Raw genomic sequence first — 19,287 nt, forward strand, 5'->3', positions numbered from 1 at the left:
ATCTAATTTCATGCACGAAAAAATATATACTTCTATGAAAGATATATTGGAAGTCTCGCATTAACCAATTATTAATAAAACTAGTTTAGAGTGTATAAATTAATAGAAATTTCACCTTATACTAATAATTAATAAAAACTAATATTTTACACTAATAACTAACTTTAAGTATCCAAGTATCGATATTAGAATTTTATAAAAAGGTTAAATAATATTTTAAACATTTTTATTATCAAATTGAAATGATATATTACATTAAAATACAGGTCATTTGCATATTTTCTTATTATTAGTTAATTTAAAAGAAAAAGTGGCATAAGCAATGATACTATATGTAATTATAATTTAATAACTGAATATAGTAACAATATTATGGATAAAATATTAATAATATGTTTTATATTTTCCTCATTTGTATAAAGAGAGAGTTGTGTTATTTTATATTAAGAAGAAGAAAAAGACGTCTCTTTATAAGTTTAATTCCTGTCAATAAATACAATTAGGAATCACTTTCAAGTGACATTGATAACAATCATAGGTTAAACTTGTTCACAGGTATTATTATATTATATGAAATATGAATGATGACCAATTTGAATATTCTATTCTTCTATGTTTCAGACGTTGTTATCTTTCCAAAGTAAACAATGTAAAAAAATATTAACGAAATTGGTTTTACGTAAGGGTTTTCACGTGGCTTATGATTGTCCTTATGCATCATTGCATAAATTTATTGCAATATATTTGACATATTAAATATATCATATATGAGAGTGGGGTATATTATATGATATATGGTTCCATATATTATCATATAAGATGCCCTTGTGATGAATTTCAAAAGGCTTACACCAATTATGTCTTTTATTGTCTGGTGTTGACATTCAAATTGACATGATGTTTATTTTGAATTATATTTGCTTTCAAACAATGAAGAGATGAAAAAAAAAGGTGTTTTAAAGTCGTTTTAATAACATTTTTTATATTTAAAAAATTCAATCTAACTAAACATGTCTTTTTAAAATCAAAATGATAACGGAGTCAATTTTCTTAAATAAGATATGAAGTTTATTTTTATTTTTAAATAGAATAAAAATGTATAACAAAAATTTCTCACTGAAAATGTTATCAATAAAAATTAGACAAGAGTTTGAAATATTTTGTTTGATTTAAAAGAGTTTAACATGAGATAAAGGTGAATAAAATTATTGAAAAATTATAGCTTATATTTGACTTATCATCCAAAGAAAGCTAATGTATCTGTTGATGTACTTAGTAAAAAAAAATTTGCAAATACCTTATATGATATGATGATCATAGAGTTAGTTATGTTTGAAAGTTTTTTTTTTTTAATTAAAGCAGGTGTTCCGGTATATTCAATAAGTTTGACATTGATTAAGAGTTGAAGAGCACAGTTTCAATATTTTTTTCTCTTTTGACCCTCTGCAAGACGCTTTTTAAAGATAAAACTGTAATGAAATTTTATGCTCCAAAACAGCTAATACCTCAAGAACTCAATAGTTGTTTTTAATGATGATTGCCGAAGGGATAGTAACGGAACTCCACGCTCTAAAGTAGACAAAATCTCGAAAATGCGAAAATTATTTCTAACGATGACTACCGTACAAACTTAAATCGGATCATAACAATAAAAATTTCTCTTATTAATAAAAGAATCACAGTCTCATTTATCTCTCACCATAAGTCATTTTAATATTTATCCGTAATTACATATAAAAATTTGTAGGTAAATCACTTATAAGTATTTGTTACTTCTTAATGTAAAATACATATTTGATGAATAATTGAGTGTAGATAGTTTAATAATATATTTTCGTTATAAGTTGGTGACGAAACGAGCTAATTAAATATTTCCAATAGTATAAAACATCAACGTTTAAAAAGGAAAAAAAGTTAGTGTGCATTAATGAATGATTCTTGGGAAATTGTAACTTTTTAATATGAATTGAAGATGTGACAATTAATGAATGATCAATGTAATTGTTTTATAGGCTATTTCTATAAATATTAAAAACGTGAAACAAATGCAAAATTTATTTTATTTTTCTTGTATGAAGTGAGTGAGAGCTAAAGCAACTCTTTCTAGTTGCACAATCTGAAGCAATAACCATAAAAAAAGTGAAGTAATCTTATTTAATTATATATTACTATTCATAATTATATCTAAAATATAGCATAATTTTAGAAAAAAAAATCTTATAAAAATGATCTTCTTTAAAAATCATATATTCATATTTTCAAACACCATATCCATAAATCTACTTTTTACACTATATCTTCAAGAGTTTTATAACAACATTAAGATGAATAAATTATTTTTCATAAAGTTGAAGAGTGACATGGTCCTCCAAGCATGGACCATGGTCCCCTATATTAATTATTCTTTTGTTAAATCTTTGGGTTTGTTTGGAGTGTGGACTCGTGCTTTGTTTTTTTCCTTCCAGACCACACTACCAGACAACGTTACACAAACACGGCCCAATAAATGCAAAAGGTCCACTGAGTAAATTTAAGAAAATTAAAAATGAAATTCTTTAGTGTTTGATATACATTAAAGAAAAATATACTAGAAATAATATAATATTTGTTTTTCCTATCAAGTTTTCTCGAACTCATTGTAATCATGTTTTTTCAAGGGAGTTTAAAACATTTTTTTCTCTAGGAATATTTCTAACTCTCGTGAAAATAAAAATAAAAATACTAGCAATGTCATTGTGATGATTGGAACAACTTTATATATATATATATATATATATATATATATATATATATATATATATATATATATATATATATATATATATATATATATATATATATATATATATGATGAATATAAGATAAATATTTAAGTCGTGAGACGAATTTTATCTTCTATATTATTTAATGCATAATGAATAGGGGACAAAGAAAATAAAGCTAAATTTACTAAAATTTTAAAAAATTAACTGTCTTAATATAATTGTGTTGATATAAATATAAAAATGATATTGAAATAATATTGGTAAGGTTGGCCGTGATAATAGTAATAATGATAATAATAAATGTTTATTACTTTTAATATTTTGTACTTGAAACATACATTTGTCCACAATTTATCAAATAAAATTCATTTAATGTTTTCTTTTTGAAGACGAAATAAAATTCTTTTTGTTTGTCTAGATTGATGTTTTTTTACTAGATATTACAAACACTAAAGTGTATAATGGGAAATTAAAATTTTTAGTGTATATGATAGTATTAATTAATTTTTAGACATTAAAATAATAATAAATAATATTTATTACTTATTATTTTTAATTTCAAAGACTTATTTAACAATGTATTTCAAGAGTAATGTCACAACCTCTTCTAGTATTTGGAGAATAGAGTACTCTTGTCGTACAATTTATGCAGCGAATCTTTGTTGTTTGAACTTCTTAAGGCCCAAGAAACTTCAGACGAGGCGCATCCTATATGGAATCATCTAACACTTTCAAATACATAATGTCTTTCGCCTTTCTCTTCCTGCACCTCCATAATTTCTATATGCATCTCACAATTTTAAAATGACAATTTTATCCATAGGGATGATCATGGATTGGATTTCCATTTTGGATCCAAATAATTGGATTAGATTTTTGATCAAAATTCATTTTTTCAAAAAAATAGATTGGATTTTTTAAAAATTCAGATCCAAATATTTAGATTAAGTTTAAATCCAGAACTAAATATTTGGATAAAGTTCAAAATCCAAAATCCATTTTTCATAAAATAAATTCAAATTAAATTTTGGGTTAATTATGTTTTTCGTCCCTCAAGTATTATGCGATTTTGTTTTTAGTCCCCCAACTACCGTCTGCTCCAATTTGCTCCCTCATGTTTTGAAACGATTGGAAATAGTCCTCCTTTTTGGACGCTGTTAGTTTTGTTTGACACCTGGCAAACGGACTGCCACGTATGGATCCCGTTTTAAGCTGTGCAAGTGAACTGTGTTTCTGCATGTGCTAATTAAAAATCGGGGTCGATCCCTTTAACTACATGAATCTCACTCCCAACGTATTTTAATCCCTTATTCCTTTTGAACCGACCTATATGATGAAAAGCAACTGCAAACCCCATTTCCAGCCCTACATTTTCAATCAATAGACAAACTAAACAAATACAACCATACACGAACCAAAAAATGCAACCAAACCAGACCAAGAATCCAAAAAAAACATGAAGGAACGAACTTACCTTAGGTCGCGATTCTACTCTTCAATACTTGAATCCCTTACATCAACCTCCCGATTCTACTCCCGATTCTACTCTTCAATGCTTTAATCCCTATCCTCAACCTCCCGATTGTTGTGTAATGGTTTAATCCCTTCCCTCAAGCCCTCAATTGGTCTGTGCAACGCTTTTGTTCAGACAAAATAACTCTCCCACTCAAGATATGACCTTTCCTTTCTTTTTAATTTGAACAACGACCGTCTCTTTTAATTCAGACAACTTAATTAAATAACACAGCCCACTTAATTCAGACAAAATAACTCTCCCACTGAAGAAATAACATTTTCGTTTTACTTAATTAAAGCTTCTCTTTAATTAGCACGTGCAGAAACACAGTCCACTTACATAGCTTAAAACGGGATCCATACGTGGCAGTCTGTTTGCCAGGTGTCAAACAAAACTAACGGCGTCCAAAAAGGAGGACTATTTCCAATCGTTTCAAAACATGAGGGACCAAATTGGAGCAAACGGTAGTTGGGAGAGTAAAAACAAAATCGCATAATACTTGAGGGATGAAAAACATAATTAACCCTTAAATTTTTTAAAACTTGTGTCCATAGGGCTGACACCATAAAATTTGGCAGATTTTTTGTCGAGGCCAACGAGGCCAAATTTCAGCATGGGATGAACTTGGATGACTTTCGAACGAATTTTGGTCTAGGACAACGTGACCAAATTTGGGCCAAGGTCGACTTGACAAAATTTTAGTCGAGATTGACTTGACTGGATTGACTGAATTTTGGCCAGGGCCGATTTTGCCTAATACGACCAAATTTTGGCCAGAGCCGACTTGGCCATATATGGTCACATTTGGGCCAAGGCCTGATCAGTCAAATTTCGGTCAGTTTGACTCCACTAAATTCGTCAACCGGGACCGACTTGACTGAACATGGCAATTTTCGATCAGAGCCGATTAAGTTGAATATAGTCAATTTTTGTTCAGGACTTACTCGACTGAATACGGCTAAATTTAGGCTAGTGCCGACTCGACCAAATTTTGGTCATGACCAACTCGACTGAATTTGGCCAAATTTAGGTCAGGACCGACTTGCCTAAATATGACCAAATTCAGGTTAGGACCAACTCGGTCAAATTTTTGGTCGAGGCCAACACGACTAAATTTTGACCGGAGCCAACTCGACTGAATTCGGCCGAATTTCGGTCGTTGCTGACTCAGTTGAATACTGCCAAATTTCGATCGCGACTGACTCATTTGAATACGGCCAAATTTCAACCTAAGCCGTCTCAGCCTAATTCAGCCAAATTTTGTATAGGGTCACGCCAACTCAATCAAATACGACTAAATTTGGGCTAGTCCGTCTCAACATTTAGCCTAACCTAACCCAAAATATAAACTGAAAATTTGAATTGAATATTATGGATTATCCATTTTGAAAATCTAGATTTAGAGTATGGATATACAATCCACAAAATATATAAAATGTATATCAGATTGATATCCAAATTCAATAAAATGGATTGAATTTTTAATAAAATGAATATTAAATGGATTGGATCATAGCAAAAATGGATTTGATCATGAAAATTAGATTTTTTGTCCATCCTTAGTTTAACTTTTCAGATCATTCTCTGCTTCCTTCCGCTCATTTAAGAGTTCAATAAATATGAATTATTGTTGTTATTCTCATAATTTTTATTTTTGTGTTAAATAAACATTAATTATTATTTTTACCTCATATTTTTATATGTATTTAATATCTTTTTATTAATACATTTTTTTTACAAGAGTATAATTTAAATTTGTTAGTACAAATTTATGGATACATTAACAATTCTTTTATTAAACTTCTAAAATTTTCAATTAAATTGTATGCTTTAAAGTTTATAAATATAAATTTTAAGGTTTAGTGTTTACGGACGTCGCACGTCTCAGGTGCACGTCTCTCACGTCTCACGTCTCTCACGTCGCACGTCTCTCACGTCGCATGTCTCTCACGTCGCACGTCTCTTACGTCTCACGTCTCACGTTTCACGTCCCACGTTTCACGTCCCACATCCGACGTCTCACGTCTCACGTCCTATGTCCCACGTCACACGTCCCATCTCCTATGTCCCACGTTTCACGTCCAACGTCTCATGTTTCACGTTTCACGTCCCACGTCTCATGTCCCAAAGTTCCACGTCTCATGTCTCACGTCTCACGTTTCTCGTTTCACGTTGCACGTCCTATGTCCCTCACCTCACGTCTCACGTCTCACGTTTCATGTCCCACGTCTCACGTCTTACTTCTCACGTCTTACGTATCACATCTCACGTCTCACATCTCACCTCCCACGTCCCATTCACGTTTTACGTCTCACGTCTCACGTTTCACGTCTCATGTCTCACGTTTCACGTTGCACGTTTCATGTCCCACGTTACGTCTCACGGCTCACATCTCACGTCTCATGTCTCTTCTCACGTCTTACGTTGCACGTCTTACATCTCACGTCGCACGTCGCACGTCCTATGTCTCACGTCACACATCGCACGTCCTATGTCTCACGTTCCATGTCTCACGTCTCATGTCCCACGTCTCACGTCTTATGTCTCACGTTTCATGTATCACGTCCCACGTCGTTTTACGTTTCACGTCTCACGTCCTACGTCTCACGTCTCATGTCTCATGTCGAATGTCCCATGTCTCACGTATCACGCCCACATCTAACCTTCCGCATCCCATATAGCACGTCTCACGTCCCACGTCGCACGCCTCATATTATTGCACTGAAATACTTGATTCTTTCATAAAATAATGGTGCTTTGGTTTACTTGTTGCAATATAGCTAAGTTTCTTCTTTGTTGTTTATCCTTCTTCAAGTTTCTTATTAATCGAAAGAAGAAAAATGACATTATTTTATCGGAAATAGGAAAGTTAACCTTATGCAACAACAAAATTTTGAAACTTTTGCAGATGTCTGCTATCATTACATGGATGATTTTAGAAAAGTGTTTAGATGTTGGCAGACAATATTTTTTTATTGGTTTTCTGTTCTGACATTCAATATGCAAAGAGATGTGTCACAAAATTCTAATCAAGGCTGGACAAAAAGTCCATTTTTTTATAATCCAATCTATTTTTTCTATGATCTAATCCATTTAATATCTATTTTATTAAAAATTCAATCCATTTAAAATCCATTTTATTGGATATGGATATCAATCTGATATATATTTTATATATTTTATGAATTGGATATCCATTCTCTAAATCTAGATTTTCAAAATGGATAATCCAAAATATCCAATCCAAATTTTCAGTTTATATTTTTGGTTAGGTTAGACTAAAAGTTGAGACCGACTAGTCCAAATTTAGTCGTATTTGATTGAGTTGGCGTGATCCTATACAAAATTTGGCCGAATTCTGTCAAGTCGGTCTCGATCGAAATTTGGCTCAACTGGTCCTGGACAAAATTTGGAAGTATTCGGTTGAGTTCACCCTAACCCAAATTTGACTACATTGGTCTGAGTCGACCTATACTAAATTTTACCGTATTCGGCCAAAACAACTGCGACCGAAATTTGGTTGTATTCAGCCTAGTTGGCTCCAGTCAAAATTTGGTCGAATTCAATCGAGTTGGCCCTGATTGAGATTTGCCAAGTCGGCCTTGACCCAAATTTGGTCGTATTTGGCTGAGACGACCTAGGGTGAAATTTGGCCGTATTCAAATGAGTCGGTCACGATCAAAATTTGGCCATATTCAACTGAGTCGGCCACGACCGAATTAAGTCAAGTCGACTCCGGTCAAAATTCGGTCGTGTTGGCCTCGATTAAAATTTGACCGAGTTGGTCCTGGCCTGAATTTGGTCGTATTCGGCAAAGTCGATCGCGACTGAAATTTGGTCATATTTAGGTAAGTCGGTCCTAATCTAAATTTGGCCAAATTCAGTCGAGTTGATCATGACCAAAATTTGGTTAAGTAGGCACTTGCCCAAATTTAACCGTATTCGGTCGACTAAGTTCTGAACGAAATTTGATTATATTCAACTTAGTTGGCTGTGATCGAAAATTGGCCATATTCAATCAAGTCGGTCCCCCGACCGATGAATTTAGTGGAGTCAACCCTGACCAAAATTTGACTGATAAGGACCTAACCCAAATGTGACCATATTTGGCGAAGTCGGCTCTGGCCAAAATTTGGTCGTATTAGGCAAAATCGGTCCTGGCCAAAATTCAGTCGAATCCAGTCAAGTCGATCTTGACTGAAATTTTGTCGAGTCGACCTTAGCCCAAATTTGGTCACATCGTCCCCAACCGAAATTCGTTCGAAAGTCATCCAAGTTCATCCCATGCTAAAATTTGGCATCGACAAAAAATCTATCAAATTCTATGGTGTTAGCCCTATCGAAAATCTAATCCACATCTATTTTGGATCCAAATAATGGATGTGGATCCAAATTTGTGTCCATAGGACTGGCACCAAAGAATTTGACAGATTTGGCCGAATACTTCCCAATTTTGTCCAGGACCAATTGGGTCCAATCTCGATCGGGACCGACTTGATTCAGTCAAATTTTGTACAGGGTTACGCCAACTCAATCAAATACGTCTAAATTTGGACTAGTTCGTCTCACCCTTTAACCTAACCTAACAAAAAGTGAAAATTTGGATTGGATATTTTGGATTATCCATTTTGAAAATCTAGATTTTGAGAATGAATATCCAATCCATAAAATATATAAAATGTAGATTAGATTGATATCCAGATCCAATAAAATAGATTTTAAATGAATTGGATTTTTAATAGAATGGATATTAAATGAATTGAATCATAGAAAAAATAGATTGGATCATAAAAATTTGATTTTTTGCTCACCCTTAACCTATTCTAAAAAATTTTAGGAACAAGGTTTCTTAAATTTTTAGAACATGATTTTCAAAACAAGATTTCTCAACAAATTTTTCATAACACATGAAATGCATTATGGAATAAACTTTCCAAAATATAATTTTCAGAATATGTTTTTTGGAATACATATGATATCTTCTTGAACAAGTTTTTTAGTCCAAAACAAGCTTTTCAGAACATATAAAATGCTTTTAGAAATGAGTTTTGCTGAGCAATACAAAACGTTCTGAACAGGTTTTGCGGAACATAAGTTTTATTCATCTTATTCTTCTTTCTCTCACATATGGTACAATAAAAGAGGGTATTTTAGTTTTTTCTTTATTAGCGTACAGACAAAAACGCATGTGCATATATACAAATACAAATGTAGAGGACATGAGCACAAATATACACACATGTATACACATACACATGTATACACACAAACATAGACACACAAATATAAACACAAACACAAGTACATACACACTAAAACACGTATGCGCAAATAGACATACACATACACATGTATACACACTCAGAATTTTAATTGACCAATTCTTTAACAATTACAGTTTATGAAGTATTGTCAAATATAAAGAAAAATTTTAATGACTTAATGAGTTAATTTATAGAAATTAATATATCAGTATTATAAATGAATGTGAATTGAAAAGAATTGAAGATTCAAATCATGAGAAATTATGATTTCCTTGATTAATATGTTGATGAGTTTTTATGAATTATAAAATATAGAAAATAGTAATGCTTTTATAAAAAAATCAGTATTATTATAAAATATCTAACCACAAAAGTGTCAAATGCATTGAATTGAATTCAATAAATCCAGTGTCTAACATATAATCAGAGTCATAGGGATTCACTATTTAATTGTTTGATTTAAATAGAATATATACTTGTTAGTTAGTTAAATTTATAAACCAATTTCTGTCATACTAGCAGAAAATTTAAAATAAAATAAATTTTAGACTAAATTATCAATATAATTTAAACGTAAACTAAATAATTTGATTAAAAATTTTGGACAATAATAAATCTGCTTAATCCATCAACAAGGCAGTGATCAGTTCAATACAGAATAAATTGGTAACAAGAATTAGTTTCTAAAATGCCCTTTCATTCTAGTCGGACCTTCCTTATTAATATTTGTCTGTAACAATTAGACAGAGTAGTCTATGATGCATATACATAGTAATAAAGTATTGTGCACAAAACATTTAAGATGTTTCATCCCCTATACAAGGAAACAACTAGAAATAAATAAACTTAAAAAATTAAAGAGAATTAGATTGAATCCTAAATTAAAGTAAAATTAATGAAATAATAATTTTACATTCACTTCAACAACATTTGTACCTTGAAAGACTAACAAAAAGGAAATATTGAACTGACTAGGAACCACTTTCATCAGTGACGCCTTCTGTGATTCGATGGGAGTATATTAGACAAGAACAAGAAATGGAAAATGAAAAAAAAAAAAAATCCATTGTGATTTAAATATCATGTGTGCTACGTCAGTCCAAGATATACCAGAATAAATAGCTCAATGAAATATTATTCAATAAACACTTACAAAATGAAAAAAAAAATATAATCTATAAATCTGATTATTATACTTACTAAGACAACTTGAAACCAAGTAAGCTTGAAACCTCGTAAGCTAGAAAAGAACATATCGTGAAGTTTGTGCTAACTACCTAGTGAACTTGTGAGTCCAAATAATTTTTGTTCTACATGTTTCCTCGATAGAATGAGATAAATATATTTCTTTTGGTATATTAAACAATGTAAACAATTATTAAAATTTAATTGTAGCATTATTTTAATACTTGCTAATTCATCTTGATCAATCCAAACATAACTTAAACCAAACAAACATTAAACAACATATTTTAAACAATGAAATCAATCCAAACATACATGACTATTGATACACGTCCTCCCGACTACTAATCATTACTGTTTAATTAAATATTCAGGAGCTCACCAACTAAATGCAAGCTTCTTTAATAACCCACAAACTAAAGGATTAGATCATTAATTATGTCAACAATAATTGGTTGTTGTTTAAAGAGCGAGAGCGGATAGTTGTTTTTTTATAACCAGTGAGCAAAAATATCCACGAGTGAAGAATATGATATACTGAATCCCCCTATGTTGAACCTTTGCTTGACCAAGTTACGAAGAGTCCCTAGTCCCCACAACGGTAGCCACAATTTGGGTTACACCAAAAAAAATGGCTGCTATGCATTCTTCCCCTTTAGCAAGTGCCTACATACATTCAGAAATTTCAAAAAACCTCCATAACCAGCAAAAATATGAGTAGTTTTTAAACGTGCTGACTAAAATTCTACTAGAAATTGCAATCAAAGGAGTACTATCTTTTACTTTAAAGGGGATTAAAACATTTCAGATTAAAGGCGTTACAATTAAACTTCTTCCACCTACACAACATATAGCATTGATATTTGTGAACACTGGAACAGATATGCAAGTTAGAATTTAATGGATGACAGGGATACTTGCAAGTAATAGGAGTGCACTCAACGAGTTTCAGTACCAAGTCTTAAGGAACTAATTTACCATTTCAACAAGAAAATGGCTTACATAAAATATAAAAACTTTGAATGTGGCAAAAGAATACTAATTTAATTTCATACATAGCGAACAATCTACGGTCATTATAATATTGCATCTTCTGATTTCAGTAATGAAACTTCAATAATTATAAATGCCAAATCCTACGCATTTCAGCAAGCAACAAAGTTTGCAATGACCAATACTGGGGAGAAGAGATTCCAATCAAGCCATACTGAGAGACACTTCCTCAAAACTGTAGAAATTATAGGGTTTAGGCAGGAAAGGAAGAAAACAAGGGTTTCAATAATCCATTACATTGACATAGTGAGTGTTTGGTTCTACGTCAAAGTGATGTAAAATTGATTAGAATTGATTTTCTAAAACAGAATCAATACGGTTTCCAAAATCAATTAAAGAATAAAAAATTCACGTTGAATGAGAAACAACTAATTCTTTCTTTTGCGTTGGAAAATTAATTCTACTATGAACCAAACACACCCATAATGTCTAATAATGTATCAGATGTGATAGAAAATACTAGTCCAGCAGACCTATTTATTAATACCGATAATTAAGTATTAGGTAACACTAGAGCTTTAAAATGACGTGATAGAGTAATATTCCTTACACAAGCACAAATCCACAAATAGAATAAGACTACCGACCCTAATTAGAAAAAGGAAACAAGAACCAAGCCCTAAGATTGCCTCCACAGTAAGATGAATAATTGATTCAACAATGTTTTAAATATCTATGAAAGAAGACATTTTGAAGAAGTGCTGAGGTATTCTAAAATACTCAAAATAATCCACTACCCTTTCTCGATCTAAGGTAACATATAAGATGAACAAGGAGGAGGAGATAACAATGTCAGGATGCACAATGGCCATTGGAAATATGGAAACCCTAGGCGTGTCCGGTAAATTATTTTCCATTTTCATTTTCTGAAAATAATTTAATATCCAGATACAGAAAATTAGGTAACAAGATCATGTCAAGTATGCTCGGTTAGTTTAATGTAATCTAGAACCATCAACAAAATTAGGTGCTGATAAAAAAATCACAAATTAAGGTAACATGAACAAGTGATAAACTGCAATTGATGGCGAAACAAAATTTTGATTCACCAGAAGCATGAATTCATGAAAACCAAAATGAACTGGGATTGACAATATGCTAACATAGGGAAGCAAATAGCTCAAAATAAGTTAGTTTAAGGTAATCTAGATGCAGAAAAACTAAATTGTGTCTTTTTTTAATGTAATCTAGATTAATAAAGTAAGGTAAGAAGAGCAACAAGAATTTGACAGCAGAAGAAAACATACATAGCCAGAAGCATGAAAACCAAAAGCTATTGGGGTTCTGTTAAGACAGAGAATAAAAGGAATTATAGTAGTCACTACTTCGAAGGACATCATGGGTCACGCCAATCATATTAATAAATAAGAGAATATTAGAGTAAAGAAGGGGATGTTCATCTTGTAGATTAAACATTAGCTCTTTGTAAAGGGGAAACCCGTGGAGGAGAGAGAGCTCCCCTATTTCTAGTTCATTTAATTATTGAATAAAAAAAGTTTCTTTTCTTTCTTTTTTCAACTTAGTTCCTAACAAATTGATCCTACCAGCCAGATCTTCAGGAGAGTGCCAGTGCTAGAGATGGAGAAAACACACATCTGGGCTAAGAAGGCAGAGTTGCCAGTGTCTGTGGGGGCAGACCCAATCGGTTGGATTGCTAAATTCTTCGAGGTACAAGAAATTCATTTATTCCATAACTTACAATAAGCATTTATGAACATGTAGGGTGTTGCAATACATTGGTTCTATGTTTGGAGCCAAAATTGAGAGTCATTTCCCATAGCTTGATATAAAGATTTTTTAAGACGGTTATGGTAGCAGCGTCTTTGAATGGTTTACTACCTTGACACAAGAAATGCAAACTGAGATTGAAACCAGTGCTATACAAAGCAGAGATGCTAACGATGAAACAAGGGATGGACACGGAAAAGGACAAGCAGGACCAGCGGCTAAACTTTGACGAATGAATAAAGAGTGACAAGATCTTCGATGACATTGTGTCAAAGGGTAGTAGTGACAAGACTTGTTCTTGGGCAACAAAAATGAGTGTGAAAGTACCACAGAATTATAAGATAGCTTTAATTGCAAAAATCATCCAACTTCTTGAGCACCTAACAATAACACAAAACACATCCATAAATTTAATTGTTGAAAAAAATAAACCTAAGTTGCAAGTACCACGAATTAGAATGTCGAAACAATATAGGATAAACAACCAAAAACATCCAGCAAAACTCTACATTACCCATTGCCAAATCATAAACAACCACCATATCGCAGAATCTTGATGATTGTCTCCATGGATCTGGCCACGATCTCATTCAACGCTTACGACTACGCCTCTTCTTCCTCCGGCTGCTCTTATCATCTGAATCAGAGTCAGAACCAGGATCTGTATCGGACTCCGACCCTGAGGACGAACTATAACTCCTCCGGCTGCGTCTTGATCTCTTCCTCTGCTTCTTCCTCCTCCGCCTCCGTTCTTCCTCCGAATCAGAACCCGAACTACTCTCAGAGGAAGATTCGGATCCGGAGACAGAAGATGCATCACTCCCACTGTCGCTCTCACTATCACTATCTGAATCATAACGACGTCGTTTCTTTTCACTCTTCTTCTTCTTCCTCCTCCTCTTCTTTTCCTTTTCCTCCTTATCATCACCATCAGGAACATCGCCATCCAAATCCAAATCATACGTCACAGGCGTATCGACCCTCAATTTAGGGTTTTTAAGCTGTTGCGTCCGCGAAGGCCTAGAAATATAAACCCTCTCGTTCTTGCACTCGTAAGTCCAGTGTCCACTTTGGAAGCACTTCTGGCACTGCGCGGCGCCGCCGGAAGCGGATCTCGAAGGCTTGAGATCCTTCCTTTCGCCCAATTTCACGGCCTTCTCGGTGCTCATCAGATACATCTGACGCTTCGCCTCCCTCTTTTCCTGCCATCGGCTCGGCCCCTCCTCCTTCTGCCCGTACGCGTTCACGTTCCGCGCAGCCGCCGCCGCTGCCCGCTCCGCCTGCGCACGGCTCAACCCCTTCGCCGCAGTCAACGCCGCTGCCTTAATTCTCTCCGCCGCGGCCTGAGATTTCTCCTCACTCTTATTCGAAGACATATTCAATATCGCTATCTATCTTCAAATTTGTATCTTATCAGCGATAAATATTGGAATAGCTCTCTGTTTTGCCCGTTCTTCGGTAAATTCCGGCAACGCATACATACGCAGAGGTTAGGTTTTGCAATTTCTTGCTCAAAACGGGATAGTGAAATTACAAAATGGAAATGACAAAGGTTATTTCTTGTCTGAAAAGGCTGGGTGTTGGGCCAGCACTCAAATAAATTGGCCCACTATTCAACCGAAAACAGCTCAGCAAGTTGCTATTTACACCATTACACTCCCTTTTTAAATTTTATTTTCTTGAATGTGCACTCCCCATTTTATAAATAAAAATAAACCATCACCTCAAGCGACTAACCTCTGACCAGAGTCATAAGAAAATAGGCTAAAATGAAATACATTGCTTTATAGAGACCCCTTTTATGATACGAAATCCAAATCCAAATCCAAATGCAAGAAATTAACAAAATCCTTAGAAACATGCAAAAGTAGTTATCACTAATCTCTTACTAGTGGTGTTGTTGGAAAGCAACATTCTATTTATAAAACTTCTATTGAGGTGAGTGAGTTAGGAGTGAGAATTCGATTTGTTTAATACAGTTAGATCAAAAGGTTTATGAGAGCGATTTGACATCCAAATCTCATCTAAGCTTTATCTAATAATTTTGTATCTATCAATATTTTATGTTATATTTTTTTATGATTTTCTTGAATACTTTGATACGATTTTTATCAAGAACAAATTATATTTATGTTTTATGTTAAGTTTTCAAAACTGAACGTAACTAGACTAATATTGATTAATTAACGTATTTGTTAAGTTTAAAAAATACAAGCGAGTCAAAATATGATGCTAGAACGAAAGAAGATGGGAAGTTAGCATCAATCAGAACATTGTATGATAATTATTATTAATTCACACAGAAACTAGTAGCTCCTATCCCCATTATAGATACAAATATGATCAAATCTAGTATAAGAAATCCAATCACACTTCACTCTTTTTATTAATTACAAATTGACACCTTCATTACAAAAAAAATAACAATAAAGACAAAAAGAAACGTAACTAATTTTAAAAAAAATACTTTTAACGAAGAGGGATATATTTTGACTAAAAAACATGGAAATTTGAATTTACTAAGAACAGTGACGATGGCTGAACGGAAGAAATCATCTAGGAAATGGAGAACCTTCTCCTTCTGGGCTTGGTCAAGTCCACCGGGGCATCGTCAATGTGTGACGTGTCCTTAGACCCATTCTTGAACGGGTTCAACTTGCTCAGTTTCTTCGACATGGAAGAGAAAAATGTGGGCCTTTTTACAGGCCCAGTAGTTTCCTTCCCAGACGACGACGTTCCTTGCACATTTTTCTGCAAATCGGTAATGTACATTTTCATCTTCATCAGCTCCGATCGCAACTCCTCGTTCTCCCTCACCAGCGACACGTCAGCTTGAAGCTGTTTCTTCTCCACTGCAGCTGCCACCGCCACCGCCTCCTTGTCCTCCGCCATACCACTCCTTAGGTGTAGTTGGTCGTAATACAGCGCGTGAAGCACGATCTGCAACGGCAATCGCTTGTTCTTCGACGCGTGCACACGCGCCTCGTATGATAGTTTCAGTGGGTCCATTACACTGCACACCTTCTCCTTCTCTATCTCGTCCAGGTCCGGGTGCACCTGCAACAACACGCGTGAGCGCGTGTGGAGTTAGTTTCTTACTTGATCACTGGTTAGGTCTGGGTTACACAGTGCCTTTTGCTAGATTCCATTTTGTCATTGTTGTACGAAAGAAATTGTATGGTAAATGATATTTTAGACAAATTTTAACAGTCAAAATTAATAACTTAACTTCACAGTTGAACGTCAGTAACATAACTTAACAATTGAACCTATAATTTTAAGTGCCAGTTCTACAATTTAATTACTTTAATAGTTTATAAAGAGAAATAAAAATACTCAGTCAAAGAAAAAAAAAGGAAAATTCAAATACTAAATTAATGATTAATTCAAATAATTTAACCTCAATTTTAAGTGTTATACACTGGTAGTTATTCTGTTATTGGCCAAACCAATTGAAATTTAGGGTTATTAAGATAATCAAGCAATTAAGTAGTGATTAAAAAAACTTTCTGACTATTTAGCCAATCAGTTTAATTCCAAAAGGTGTCGTTTTCTTTAGTTAATCCGTTTTTTTGGGAACTTGATTACGTAATCTGTGTACCTTGAGGTAGACATCAACGGCGCGATATAGATCGTCGTCGGATTTTCTAGCGCCTCCGGGAATGAGGATGGATATGCCGTTGAACTTAGAGATGGAGAGCTCGCCGTAAGCAGCGATCTCAGCGAGGTACGCGTCAACGGTTTTGGCCACGCGCTGCATCGCGGCGGAGAAGTGTTCGTTGAAGTTGACGCCTGCGTTGAACACTGTCGTACTCTTCTCCTTTTCCACGAAGCCGGAGACGATCCTCCTCACGCTGTCCAGATCCAAGAGCCTCTCGCCGTCGTAGGAGAACGTAAGCACGAGGAGGTCGTCCACCGTCACGTGCTCCAGGATCTCTGTGACGCGCTTCTCGAGTTCGCGCTTGCACGAACTCGACGCGCGGAGATAGATCGCGCACCGCAGGAGACAGCAGAGGAAGTTGATTGGAAACGCCGCTTTCTCCTTCGGGAAGAGCGGGACAATAGACTGCAGAATCTCGCGTTGTTCGCTTCTTCTCGACTCCGAATCCGAATCGCCGGAATTTGACGACATGATTCCTCTTCCGCCGCCGCTGTGGTCGCGAACGAGCTCCCGCAGCGTGCGTTCGGTGTAGGTGATCAACGCTCCGGCGATGGTTAGATACTTAGCGCCGCGCTGTTTCATGGCGGAAATCACCTTCGCGAAGGAATCTACTTCCAGCACGGCGAGCTCCTCCGTCCACCAATTCGGCGGGGACTGGCTCGGAAAGTTCGCTTCGCTGCAAGCCTTGGAGCTGATTACGTCAACGCAGCGCTCAACTAGGTTGACTTCAGCGGCGAAGGGGAGAAGCTGCCGGCAGGACTTGAGGACCGCGACGGCGCTGTGGAGAGTAGAGACGCCGACCTGAGAAAGGAAATCCTCCGTTCTTCCAGCGAGGTTTCCGTTGCAATATTCGTCGGTCATCTCCAGGAAAACGGCGGCGCAGTGCAACGGAGCGACGTTGTGAACGGTGATCTCGAAATTGACGCCGTAACAAAACTTGGCTACTTTCTCGAAAGCTTCTTGGCCTCCAGGTATGTTCGTGAGGTCTATTCTTGTTAGGTCACTCTCCTCTGATTCCATTATCACCTTTCTGATGTAGTTGCTCTTTGCCGCCAGAATAAACTGCGTAAAAAATCCAGCACTTATAATTTCAATACACAAAATCACAGATAGATGATGACGACTTTTTGAAGTTCCTTGCAAAAGTGCAAAATTTTGGTACCTTGTGTAGAGAAAAATCGGCTTCCCCCACTGTAACAATTACATCGGTTGGGATTTCTGGGGAGAAAATCCTGCAATAACAATTGATTCATGTGAAATTTATTCCAATAACAACTAACATTAACACATATCCCTAACTGATTCATGAAATTGTTCATTGGAGAATGAAGGAGTGGAGTGGTGTTTACCATTGCCCGGTTCTCTCCATGGCAAGGGATAATCTGGTGGGGCTGGGGATTGCCATGGATGATGTAGTTGGTTTTTCGTGGTCTGAATAGGATTAGGAGTTTGAGAGTAACAGCTGGTTATATGCCGTGTTTAGTTGCTTCTATAAGGAGATTTTTGATTCCTGTTCATTCATTTCATTATTGTAATTGTTGTCTAGTAATGAGTTGAGTTTATCACTGTGGTCCATGTCTGGCATGCTTTCTTTTCACTCACTTGTTGTTATCTTATTTATCCTTTCATTAAAGGGGTTCCTTTTTAAGCTGAGAGTATCACACTCTTCATAAGTTATTTTTAAGAAAGTTCGTAGATTTTTTTATTCCAAAAGGGAGTGGGACAGTTGATAGATATGAAGAGAAAAGGGAAAGTGAATAACAATACGATAGGTAGGTAATTTGATAGATTAGGACAAAAGTTAACTAATTATGTATGATAAAATTTATCATATATGTATCATTACTCTTAGTTAATGATAATCCATGTCTCTGCGGGCAGCATAAACTGTGTTAACTCTTAGTTAATGATATAAAAATTGAATATACATTATAAAAGAACTATTTTACACGAGTTCAGAGACTACAGAATAATTTTTCATTGGTTAACAGTCACTGTCAATAACACAATATTCGCAGCACCAAGTCAAATGCGGTTGCTTCTGAAAAGCAACTATTTTGCTTTTGATTCTTTCTACTCAAATTCATGTTCAGAGGCTATTCGCACCAGACTCAC

The 19,287-nt window shown here is 34.7% G+C and overlaps 2 protein-coding genes across 4 annotated transcripts; both read right to left on the reverse strand.

Annotated features, from left to right (window-relative positions):
• Positions 1-10,987: 10,987 nt before the first annotated feature.
• On the reverse strand, positions 10,988-15,069 carry LOC114194322 (zinc finger CCHC domain-containing protein 10-like). Of its 3 annotated transcripts, XM_028084463.1 has the most exons (3): positions 14,026-15,069; positions 13,328-13,891; positions 10,988-11,396 (listed from the first exon to the last, which is right to left on the reverse strand). In XM_028084463.1, the coding sequence occupies exon 1, from the start codon at positions 14,885-14,887 to the stop codon at positions 14,102-14,104; it is 786 nt and encodes a 261-aa protein (XP_027940264.1). In that variant the 5' UTR covers positions 14,888-15,069; the 3' UTR covers positions 10,988-11,396; positions 13,328-13,891; positions 14,026-14,101. The 3 variants fall into 3 exon arrangements, with proteins under 3 accessions (XP_027940264.1, XP_027940265.1, XP_027940263.1); XM_028084464.1 differs by lacking the exon at positions 13,328-13,891 and having other exon boundaries at positions 14,051-15,069; XM_028084462.1 differs by lacking the exon at positions 13,328-13,891 and having other exon boundaries at positions 14,026-15,068.
• Positions 15,070-15,784: 715 nt separating this feature from the next.
• Positions 15,785-18,712, reverse strand: LOC114195416 (root phototropism protein 2-like). The gene is made up of 4 exons (XM_028085882.1): positions 18,522-18,712; positions 18,335-18,404; positions 17,113-18,234; positions 15,785-16,568 (listed from the first exon to the last, which is right to left on the reverse strand). Exons 1-4 carry the CDS (start codon positions 18,575-18,577, stop codon positions 16,068-16,070), a joined length of 1,749 nt encoding a protein of 582 aa, XP_027941683.1. The 5' UTR covers positions 18,578-18,712; the 3' UTR covers positions 15,785-16,067.
• Between the last annotated feature and the right edge of the window lie 575 nt (positions 18,713-19,287).

Source organism: Vigna unguiculata, chromosome 8 (assembly GCF_004118075.2).
Source record: "Vigna unguiculata cultivar IT97K-499-35 chromosome 8, ASM411807v1, whole genome shotgun sequence".
Lineage (NCBI taxonomy): Eukaryota > Viridiplantae > Streptophyta > Magnoliopsida > Fabales > Fabaceae > Vigna > Vigna unguiculata.